Source organism: Aptenodytes forsteri, unplaced genomic scaffold, assembly GCF_000699145.1.
Source record: "Aptenodytes forsteri isolate BGI_AS27 unplaced genomic scaffold, ASM69914v1 Scaffold309, whole genome shotgun sequence".
NCBI classification, from domain to species: Eukaryota; Metazoa; Chordata; class Aves; order Sphenisciformes; family Spheniscidae; genus Aptenodytes; species Aptenodytes forsteri.
Window position 1 is genome coordinate 5870391 of NW_008795857.1, and position 12302 is coordinate 5882692.

The 12302-nt window shown below is 38.9% G+C and overlaps 1 protein-coding gene across 1 annotated transcript in view; it reads left to right on the forward strand.

The window, feature by feature from the left end:
• Nucleotides 1–10975, forward strand: part of HEATR5B (HEAT repeat containing 5B) — a 68396-nt gene extending 57421 nt beyond the window's left edge. The window contains exons 33-36 of the mRNA XM_009283788.2: nucleotides 335–559; nucleotides 3110–3261; nucleotides 6398–6611; nucleotides 8216–10975. Of these exons, the coding sequence (XP_009282063.1) occupies nucleotides 335–559; nucleotides 3110–3261; nucleotides 6398–6611; nucleotides 8216–8520 (896 nt within the window). The 3' untranslated portion in view covers nucleotides 8521–10975. The remainder of the gene's footprint in view (nucleotides 1–334; nucleotides 560–3109; nucleotides 3262–6397; nucleotides 6612–8215) is intronic.
• The last annotated feature ends 1327 nt before the right edge of the window (nucleotides 10976–12302 follow it).

Sequence of the window (12302 nt, forward strand, 5' to 3'; positions counted from 1 at the left end):
TTAACAATCTGGATTTGTTCAATATGATACATACCATGTATCACATGCCATGTAGGGCAAAACTTTTAATAGCTGAATCATCCTGAATTGACAGCAATGTTTTAAGTGTTGGCTTGTATGACTTGTGTTATGATACAGTTCAGTTAATACTAATGAATGAATGAATTTGGTGATAAAATATTGAATGGCACATATCCCTTATTACCTGAATTGCAGTTTATCTTGGTGTCTCCTTTGTCTCTAGCCATATATATCCATATTGGGAAAGCTAAAGAGGTTATCTATGACACTTGTTGGAATTAACTTCAGAAATTCTTTTTTTTTTTTTTTTTAGGATGTATGACAATCTTACCCACTATCCTATTTCTGATTACAAGAGTATTGAAAGAAACGGCAGTAAAATCAGCAGATAATCAGGTCCCACCTCCAGTCAGTGCAGCCCTTCAAGGGATAAAAACTATTGTTACTCTTCCAACAGTTAAGACTGATGAAACTCAGAAACAATGGACAGGTCTTATCCGCAGCACTCTGGCATCTATCTTGGAATACTCTCAACCTGGTAAGTGGTTCCCCAGTGCAGGAGAGTTAAAAATAAAGAGGACTGGGTTTTGCTGTAATGAAAAGGCAAGTATTCTATCTGCCTATAATTTAAGGCTTCATGTCTGAGGGTTGGGGATTAAAAGTGGTGATGAATTGCTTGCAAAATTGAAATGGGAGAAAGACCTGAGTGCATACAGCATAACTAATTAGAGTTACTTAATAGGCTGTGTTGAAGACAAGCACAGCCTTGGCTTTAAGAAAATACAGTTACATCTCAGGAGTTCCTATCCCAGATTTGTCCTTGTTGGTCTGTTTTCTTTGACAATATTGATCATAACCTCCTGTTAGAAATTTTGCCTTTTGCAACTCATTTTGCAGCCCCCCCTCTCTCAGGTCCTTTCCATAGGCTATTTTTCTGTACTAGTTCAGACTTTCCTCTTCCATTTTGAATCCCATTATGATGTGATTATTTCATTCTTTAGTTTTTCCTCAGGCTGACCTTACCAGTCTTCATAGTTTCAGCTAGTGACTTGTTTCTGAAACTTGGAAATCTACCTTCTGATATCCATCAGTCTTCCTGACAGCTGCTGAATGTCTCACAAGTAAAATCTAAAGGAGTTCCAAGCTGAATTCACTTTACTTCCTGGACTGTGCCTCAATTTCTGTGACTACTGGCAACTCTAGACATGTTGGCAAGGCCTGAGCAAACTATCATTTCCACCGTTCCTTTCCTCTTTCCACAGAATACCTGCTAGCTTAAAGGAAAGGAGATTTTAATTGCCAAAACAGTGTTTGTAGAGGAACTGATCTCTTTCCTGAAACTGTAATTGTTCAGTACCGTACATGGATTCGACACCTTGAATTAAACCTCAGGAAAAATGGCAATCAGTGTATCTTTTAAGTGTTTGCTGACACGATTCGTAGTCTTAATGACAGTGGGTGTTAAAGTGAATGAGTGTAAAGACAGCAAGGGATAATTGTGGCAAGGTTCATAGTGGAGCAGGATATTCACAATACTGTTACAAACTTTCAGTGGTGAGGAAAAATCCTACCCCTGCCAAAAAAATGTTACCCACCAGCAGGATGTCTACTGTGTCTCTGTAGAGAACTGCAGACTACTTCTCTTGGTTCACATTCGTACTTTGCCTAGCCCTTCGAAAAGCAAAAAAGATGTACAGTCTCAGCTGCATAGTTAGCAAAAGAGAGACACAAAGATTTGTCATTTGCATAATGGTAGTTCAGCCAGAAAACATCCCATTACATCCCACGGAGCCATTTATAGAGACTGAAGAGAGGCTTGAATGGAGTTACTCATGTGAGAGATAGGGAGCGAGTAGGTAATTGCAAACAATCCTGAAAATGTCTGAAGGGGAAGGATCAGTAGATTTGTGTTAACCAAGTCAAACTTATAATTTGATTTGTCACATTAGCTCTTGTCTTCCAGCCCTTTGTTACTGTAAAGATTTCCCAGTCCCTCTTTCCAGAAACATTACTGGCTTTAGGCTTTTTTGCAGACTTCAGAAATCTTTGTTGGTTCCTTGCAAAAGTGTATGTTTTCCGTTTTCTTTCCAATCTTCTGTGGAGTGGGACTCATCACACACACAAGAATCTAAGCAAGGTCTACTGCATACGCTTCAAGTCTTGTAATTCAATAAAATTTAAACAAATTTAAACTTTAATTTTTTTTTAAAGAATTGTCAGTTAAAATGCTTGGAGTAGTTTTTTTGAAGTGAGGTTTCACATCATGGCTAAGCCAATCGAGTGGCTAGCAGACATCTGTATAGGGCAGTCATGCTGTTTTTCTTTTTGCTGAGTATATATCTGCTGTTTCTTTGTGCCTCTCAATGGAGAAAAGAACCAATCTGGCCTACCAAACCAGCAGAACAGTACTTTATATATATTATAATAATTATATATAAATATTTTTTTTCTTGATGATTTTTTTTCTGATGTAAATTCATGAATAAGATCTGTGAAGACAGAGCTTGTGCAATGAAAAAAAGGTTGACAATGGCAAATACAGACTATTTGAAAAGCAGGAAAGGTTAAAAGTAAGACCGTTCTTATTGGTGAAAGGTAGCTGTCAGATCAGCTAGTCTGTTACGTGAAACCTCATGTTAAGTAAAAGTTGTTGCCATGCTGGATATCAGTTTCTTACTCTGCTGCATCAGCTGAAGAGATTAAAAAAAAAAGTGAAGTATATTTTTATTGGGGAAAGGATGTAAAAAATACAATTTTTTTTCCTCTCTTGCTTACACATTGAAAACAAAAAATATGACTTTCTCAGAGAAAGTGTGGGTGATGTTTGTTCCTTGATATTTACATTTCAGAAAGTTTGACTTACTTTATTAAAACGATTAGAATAGAGTTGCTCAGCTTTTTGTCAGTCACAGTCAATAATGATAAAGTGATTTTGTAATAACTAGATGCATATTTGTTTGCAGTTGCAAATAATTTCAAGTACATTTATTTCCTCTTTGTGAGTTTATCTGTGTTCACTGGCTTTTACTAAATAAATTCTAACCCCTTTTTGGAGTAGGCTAACAGCATGTTTGGTTTTGTTTTTCAGAAGCCTCTAAGCCTATTCTTGATGAAGTAAGCATACTTACAGCTATTGCTCTCTTCCTTTGGTCAGCAAGCACTGAAATAATTGGAGTGCAGTCTTTACAAAATGGATGTATGAGCAGATTTAAAAGTGCATTAAATTCCTGTGATCCTTGGGTAAGATCATGTTATAGGAATGTGAATGAGATATAGCTAAGAAAAACTAATTGTGTTATATTTACCATATATCCTGAATGCTTTGTGATGCCTTTACTTCAGAGACAGATACTGCTTGTCAAAATAACTAGAATTTTCAACACTGTATTATAGAAACTCTTTAGTGAGCAAAACAACCCAAACTAAGTGCTTCTAGATAATGTGTGTTCATGGCATTGTGCCAGGTTCTTGACTTACAGCTTTTTAAAAGGAAAAAAATCTTTGCTATGTGAAATTTTAGCAATTGAAAAGGTTGGTTACCAGAGAGTGGTGACATTTCTACATTAATGCTGATCTTTTATAATGCAAACTAAGCCACTTTTTCTGTAGATAAAATTACAGCCCACATTTCTGATGAATTTTGTATTTGTTTGTGCAAAACCTGTGCTTATTTTACATGTTGATACAAAATTCAGTTTGAGTGCAAAAATGTAATTTTGTGGTCACAATCAGAACATCTACAGATTGTGAATCATTTGTCTCCTGATTTCACTTCTGACCTTGGGTTTGTCTTTATGAATTACCTTCTAAATTATTTTCTCACTAGAGAGGGAAACTAAAATGTTGTAGACTGACTTTGTTCAAGCAGGCTAATGCGCTGTATAGTTCACCTTAACTGTTCCGGCTGTTTGTTTGAGTGGGTATACAAATCTGCAGGTGGGAGCTAAAGAGAGAAATCTATAGTGTTTCCACAAGCGAGCGCTGCAGAGATTCCTGAGAAGAAAAACACGCAAAAAATGCTGATGTGTTAGGGTCACTGAGAGACATTTAAAATCCTGTTTAGACTGATAAGGCTTCTGTGCAGCAGGGCTGGTGTTTTCCAGCGTGGACATAAAATTCAGTTGGTTCTGAAGCCTGACTTCGGGTGGAAAGCTACTTAAAATTTTAGCGTGGGAATGGAAATGTCAGTTGTATTAAGCAGAAACTTTTACGTCGTACTCTCTCTCAGCTCTTATAAACACGTGAACAGTGAGAGAAGTACATCTTTGCCCACCACCCTGCTGGAAAGCTGTCAGTGAGCTGGAACTTACCACTATTCTTGTAATTCACAGAGAATGCTTTGACAGCAGCCAGATTGTGTCCACTCTCCTCGCTGATGTGCAGAACATATACTCAGTAATACTTGCTGTGTGTTCGTTCTAGGTTTTTAAATATAAAACACTCATTGTTGGGATCAGTAACTAGACACCTGTTTGGAACAAAAGCATTATACTGATTGTACTAAAAGCATTGAACTGATTATGGAAAAAACTCTTCTAAAGAAATACCGCTGCCTCATAAGAAACACAGGCGTATTTTTGAAACTATTACCACCTGCAAAGTCTGAAAGGTTAGATAACATGTATAGTAATAACCAGAAGGCTGGTGAGCTCAATTTCATTTTGCCCCAACAAGGGAACTCAGTTGAGAGACCCTTGTCTCTCAATGCTAATGGGTGAGTTTTACATGAGAGTGTGCCTTACACGCTTTGAAGAAGCCCTGATTTTATCTCGCAGGAGGTTTTGTAGACTTCTGTGAATGCAGAATAGTCAAAAGATTTATATTATATAGATGGAATAAAAGAAGCTTGGATGAAATTCTGCTGTCAGATGCAGTCTTAAAACTCTTACTTGAATTATGCATGCATGTAAGAAAAGAGACTCTTACACCTTACTTTGAAGGCTAATCTTAACAGCTAATAAGGAGTAAAGTTTAAAGAATGTAGACAGAAAGGGAAGGGAATTATTTGGAGTGGAATAGAGAGAGTAAAGTTTAAGAATGTAGACAGAAAGGGAAGGGAAGGGAATTATTTGGAGTGGAATAGAAGAGGAATAATTTGTTGAAACAGGTCAAAGATGATGTTGAGTAAGGCATTAGGATAAAACAAAACTCCGGGGAGCTCTGTTAGAAAGCAGAGAGATAGAGGAATAATTTGTTGAAACAGGTCAAAGATGATGTTGAGTAAGGCATTAGGATAAAACGTTCTTCCGGGGAGCTCTGTTAGAAAGCATAGAAACGGTATTAGAAGAAGTGTTATTACTTCAGGCCTTAAGAAATGAATTGTATAGAAAACTTGCAGCTGTATACTAGTGAATTAGTAGTGACATGAGCTGCATAACTTGTATTTTCTTACTATTAGTTTTTATTATCTGTCATTTTTATTCAATATTTTTATTTATGCATCTGTATTTCCAGTCATCCCCAGATCTCCTCACAGATCATTGTGTTCAATAATACTTCCTCTAGAATCTTTCTGTTCAGCATGTGCTCAATAACTCATCCTGTTTGGACTTGAGTGCAGTTTGAAAGCACGTGCAATGTTTTGCCCTTGTATTTGTTGCAGAGCTTTACCTTTTCAAAAGTTCTGGGTTATTTGTGTGGGATTTTGGAGGAAGACTTTTGTACGCCCAAATAAAATGCATTCATAAGTTCGTCTAAACAAGATCATCAGTGAGTCATTTTCCCAAACGTTGACTGTAATAATCCCCGCTTTCCAGAGAAAAGAGGGAGGGCGGGGGGAAGAAAATAGAAGGAAGGCAAGGAGAGAGTTCTGTGATCCAGCTCACTGTATGGCCATGCATATACTCCTATGGTACTACCAGCACAAGATGGAGAATGAGAAGGAAGGAAGGACAGGCCTGCCACTTTTGGCTACAGCCTTGGCTCATGTTAGAGCAATAAGATCACTTTGATCTGAGTCATTTTTATGGGCTGTTTTACCCTTCTGAGATAGGAATAGCATTTCATGATTTTGCAGATACATTTACTATTAGTGCTGGTAGTTCTGAGCCTTAAAGATGTAGTTCTCTGTGGACCTGTGTGACTGACTTGTATAACTATTCCTTTATTTTATCTGAGTTTATATTATTACTACTGTTTAGTACCTGCATGTTCTTTCTAACTGGCCTTCCTTTTATTGAAAACTGGGCTAATATTATTTTAGCAGATGGGCTGTGTTGCTGCTTTCCTCTTATTCAGTATGTTTCCTTCCCCTTTAGTTGTCTTTTTTTTTTTTCTTGGTATCACGTGTATCTTGCCTACATAGATAACAGTTTATTAGAATTCCCTGAGTTAACAAATAACTTTCAGGACAATGTATTTATCTTGATTTGATTAGGTTCAAGCCAAGTGTTACCAACTCCTGCTTTCTGTGTTCCAACACACCAATCGTGCCCTGTCAACTCCATATATTCATTCATTGGCCCCTATCATGGTTGAGAAGTTGAAAGCTGTGGAAAGGAGCCGCCCAAACAACAACCTGGAGCTGTTAGCAGTGCAGGAAGGAATTAAAGTCCTTGAAACGTTGGTTGCCCTTGGTGAAGAGCAGAATAGTAAGTATTTAGTTTTTCTAGAGAAATGTGTAATGCTAAAATAGAATATTGAACATTAGAAATCTTGCAGTTAGGAACTTGATGGCATAGTCACAAATTAACCACATCTGTGCAACATGCTTTTGTAATGCTAGTACTAGAACTTTTGTATACATGGACTTGTATAGCACGTACAGTATGATATGCTGTAGCCTTTGCATTTCTGATGACTGCAGGAAAAAAAGTTCTAAACATGAACTGCAGTAGCGAGTGATGTTTTCTTCTGTTTGAAAATGAGTAGTTCACACCATTTAAATTTACTTTTTCCCATTGTTCACTTTTATTTTAGCAGACTCATCACTTCTATCAGGTTGCTTCTACCAGCTCAACAAAGTTTATCTGAAAAGCCCAAGAAATTGAATTGTACTGGTCAGAATATCTTGATTGTAGATGGAGCCTCCTGTTTGCTTCAGTAGATATAATACAGTATTTATAGTTTATCTTTAAGTTCAGTTATTCTCTAACTGAAACAATGCGTTTTCTAAAGACTTACTTGCAGACATTTGGCTTTAAATGCTGATAAAGTTCCTTGTAAAAATATTACTGTTGGTTTTGTGTGTTTCCCTCCCTTTCCCCCCAACATACTCCCCATTGGTATTTCTCTTCATTGATGATAAAACATTAAATGTATGTTTTCTTGAGCCCCGTTCTGCTTCTGGCACAGTTGTTTGAAACACATGTAACCGAATGAGAGAGTAACTGAAGCGAAGGAGGAAACAAAACATCTGATTTTTGCTAATGCTGGCTGGAAACAATCACCCCATGAGTATGAATTTAGTCAAAACCTTTAGGGGAAAATCATTAATACACTGATAACCTACAAAATTTTAGATAAATGAGTTACCATTAATGTTTAAGTTCTTTGAGCTTAAAATTTACAATTAACATGTTACACATTTCAAAGACATACTTGCATCCTTGCTAGATACAAAAATTAGCCCTATTGCTTAAGTTCAGCTGCTTTTTTGTTCTAAAGATAAACCCTTTTGATCCCTGTGCCATTTTGGGCTGTGGCCTCGTTAGGCTGCGCTAGCCCAAGTATAGCTGCGGTGCTAGTTTTTGGATTGCAGTCTTCCAGAATGGAGTAATACAGCAGATAACGGTCCCTGACTTTTTCATGAACACTTGCATACTAATAGCGGTTCTGCTATACTCACCAGGGAGGCTGATATTCAGATTCAATTGAATAATGTTTCTGTCTGCCTGAAAAGTGTTTTGAAATCCTTTAATATGATAGGCACTCTACATCTTACGATCTCTTATCAATGATCTGCAATGAGGTGGTGCAAGGGCATCTCTAAAGAAAGTGTCAGGAACAAAATAACTGTGATGAACAATAATAGAAGTCTGAAATACAATCCTGGTAAGAAAGATTTGAGTGACCAAAGGACAGGAAACCATCTACATTTCAGTTGTTTTTTATTTGATCATTTTTTAATTACAGTGTTTATTGTCAATTCTGAAAACAAAATTACCCTTATCAGTCTAGCAACTGATAAAATTAATTTTCTTTTGTTTTCTTCTCTGATACGGTTATTACTTTTTTTTTCTTCTTTCACTTCTAGGAGTCCAGTTGCTTGCCCTTCTCGTTCCCACTCTGATCTCCTATTTACTGAATGAAAATGCCTTTGCTTCTGCATCTACAGCATCTAAGGATCTTCACGAATTTGCACTTCAGAATCTAATGCACATTGGTCCACTTTACCCACATGCTTTCAAGACAGTAATGGGAGCTGCTCCTGAATTAAAAACACGTCTAGAAACTGCAGTCCGAGCAAGTCAGGCCAGCAAAGCAAAAGCAGCTGCTAGGCAACCACCACCCACAGTACATTCCACCCCAACAATTAAACTAAAAACTAGCTTTTTTTGACTTACTTTTATTATTTTTGGACCATTAAGTAGTCAGAAGCATTACATTATCCCCGATGTGTGACTGCATATATGTCTGTAATTTTGTGTAATTTGTATGTAAAAGGCTGTGTAATGGAGCTTTGTGTAATTACTTGAAATCCATGCATTACAAGGGAAGTGGTGTTACTTGTATAGATTTTTAGGAAATTGAATGTGATCATATTTATGAATTTGTGTTATAAATTATCCACCAAAAAAATCTATTCTCTATCTGACTATATAGTTTTATTTATTTTTAAAAGCTACCCCAAACCTTTGAGTGGTTTTTGAAATCTGGTGATTGTTACCCTACCATTGTGCCAACACACTAACAGAGTGGGGACGGAGGGAAGAGGGAAACTGTTATGCAGTACTTACCATGTACCATGGGGAATTTCAAGTGTAGAAGTATGCACTTTTTCCTTTTAAAAACAAAGTATGGAAGGAGATTGTCAGACCTTGTAGATCATTTCAGCTTGCATGAAAAAAACAAAGAATTGAAAATTTTCAGCCTTTCTCAAGGTGAACGATCAAGCATGCTATCTTAATGAGTTGTCCTTATTTATGTGGTGTATATTTCTTTCAGATCCCTTTCCATGCTTGAAAATTAATAAACGATGCAAAGAATCTAATTCCCTATCTCTTCTAAGATAAATTTTAAAGAATGCATTGGAAATTGAGTTTATAAAGAAAACTGCCTGCTATCTGCGTTTTTGTAGGTGTAGATTTTGGCCCTTGTAAGGTGCTGTGTGTTAGCAGTCTTCCTATTCTGCCTGGTTGAATATGATGATTCGGTGCTCTGCTCTTTGTCCGGATTCCTAGGTATTTAACCTTCCTGCAAGTTTTTAGTCTCACTGGATATATCTTATCTGCAGTCCTTGATAAAGTTTGCAGAGCCAAATTACTTGAGTGCTTTGCACCTGTACTGATTAAGGGAGCAGAACACAAGTGAGAGCCAGGCTCCTCCAGTTTTTCCTTCCCCTACCAGGCTTTCCTTTTTGAAAAGCACATGGCACCCCTCACATCCGAGTGAGTCTGATCTGCAGATTTTGGAGCTTAGAGCTCAAGTGCTGTGCTAACCTTATAGCGCAGAGCCAGGGACTCCCAATGTCGGTCTGCTGCCAGGCCTCACCCTTCCTATTGGCGGAAGTGCAGAACCATGTATTTTCTTGTGTATACAAGACTGACTGATATGAATTTTTTGACACTGCTGTTGAATTTATGGGCTGCTGTAGACATCTTCTATACTTTTTGCTTTACAGAGGGAAGCCACATAACTAGAAGCCTCGGCTGAGCCTGTTGAGTTCCATCTCTGATGTTTTTCTGGATACTCTGTAAAAACTGCATATTTCAGAAGCTTCTGCTTCAACCCAAATATAAAAAGGGATAGTAAATAGAATTGAATATGATTAATAGTTGGCTGCAATATTTGTAGATCATTATTTTTGCATAGTCACTTGCCTCTAGTCTCTCTTTTCCCGTAAGACCTTACATAACCCTTTGAGTACCTATGCAAAATGGAGGACAAGACGATGCTCTTTTGCCCTATTGTATTTGGTGTGTGCAAAATATTTAACATAAAATCAGAAAAGCTTTTATTTCATAGTGAATATTTTAGTACTAAAGTGAGGACACAACAAGTGGTGCATACTCCAATCTTTCAAATGTTTTTTTCATAAAGATGTTAACTTCCAAGTCTTGTTCCATTGTCCTACAGGAGTAAAGATACATGCAGAAGTAAAAACAATATGCCATACATGAGGAGGAAAATAATTTCACTACTTTTTTCATTTTTGTGTAGTGGGAATTAATTTGATTAAAATATATCACTTTCTAATAAGCGTTTCCAGCATTACAAAGCTATATTGCTTAGAAGAAGTTCTGAACCTGTTTAACATTTGAGAGAAAGTATTAACGAAACCCTTTCAGTATGAAATCGAACACAAATTTTCCAAGTAAAACTAAGAAAATAACTTTATAACTTTTTTTAGATTCCCTTCCCCCCCCAGGTAGTCTAGTAATTAATGACTTCGATGTTTGTTGGAAACTTTTTGTCTATAATCGGGTTTTATTTACCTTAATTTTTATCTCGGCACTTTTATGTTTTGGTTAGACTCTAGTTTACAAGATGTCTGAAAACTCAGAAAAGGGGGGGGGAGGGAAGTGTAGCAATCAAGCATAACTAAGAAGTCGGTAGAAAAATAGAAAAAAGTTAGCGGAAGGGAACATGGCACTAGATAGATGTAGAGGGATAGAGAAGGGAGAGGTTTTTCTTTGTATACTGTGTGACTGTATACAACATGCACAACTTTCATTTGTATACATCCTTCTCCAGTTTAGTCCTCGTTTGCTTCTTTGCTTGCTCCTGATACTAAAGGTATAACCATGTGGTTTTACATATTTTAGCATCAAATTTCATTTGATTAAAAACCCGACATAACTTGAAATGCCCGTAGTGCTTATTGTTCTTTGTCACCCTCCTTTTCATCTTTTCCTTTGTCAGTGGTGTTTTTAATGTGCTTTTTCATGAAGCTCGTTTGCTCTGTTTCCGCTTCACGTCTTTCCTTTCTCTCTGCCGTTTCCTTCCTTTCTGGGTGAGCCTTGTTTTCCCCCGGTTCCCTGCCGAGGTCCCCCACAGCGCGTTCCCTCTTCTGTGCTGTCACTCCTGTTCCCCCCTGCTCTCTGATGCTCTCTATAAGCTTCCTCAGTTGTCTTTCCCTCTTCAAAAGCGCAAAGAGGTTGTCCACCAGCCACAGCTCTAGTCTCTGAGGGCAGGGTTATGAAGAGGGCGAGTACGGTTTCGGAACAGCCAGAAGGAAACAGGAAGCGCTGCTTGAGTAAGCAGCGGGGCGCTCCTGGTGCACCCAGGGCATGGTGAGGGGCGGCGGGACCCCTTCTCAGCACCCATGGCGATCCTGCCCACCCGCAGCAGCCTCGGTGGCCATGCGCCATCTTTCACACACTGCTAGCACTTAGCCCTGCTGTAAAGCCTGTTGGCAGTGGTGTGTTTGTCTGTCTTCAGCAAGCCTGTGGTGTTAACATGTATGTAGTGTGGAAAGCAAGCCTAACTTTGTCTTTTTTTGTCTTTGGGAGAGGTAGGAGAGAGCAGTGCTGCTGACAGCTTGCGCCCTCAGGCCGGGGCTTTGCTGTCAGTCTCAAAGTATCTTGTTTTCCCTTTCCTTGCAGAAAAGGCAGCGTGATAATTCCCAAAAAATGTTGCTTTCCTTTTCAGCATTTCTAAAGATTTTCAAGAAACCTCTGTAGCCCTGGGATGGATTTATAGTTTTCGGTGCTTTGACACCAAGTGCTGCTCAGAACGGGGCTGAAACAGAAAAGCCGGGGGTGAAAGGGCAGGGCTTGACTGAAGTCTGTGGAACTGCTGCGAGACACCTGCCCTTTTTATGTCCCCAGGGTGGGCCGCGAGCGTGCCAAAGCCATTTAAATCCTGCTCTGAGGTGGAGATTACGATTAATCTGTGCTCCCGCTGCTGCTCAGAGCTGCCCTGCCCCTCCTGCCGCGGCTTTGCCGCGGGGAGCCGGGGCAGCTCACCCTCACCCGCGGTCTCCCTCGTCCTCATCGCCGTTCGGGGCCAGGGTGCATTGCCAGCTGCCCCCTGCTACGGCTTGCCGGTCTCTACCCCAGGATGGCACGTCATGGGGACGAGGCTCACTCGCTGTAACGGCGTTCCTCGAAATAAGGGCAGCACGGAGGAGAAAAAGGCGATTTCCCCCGCTTCCCGCCTCTCCCTCCCGCGCCGCCACG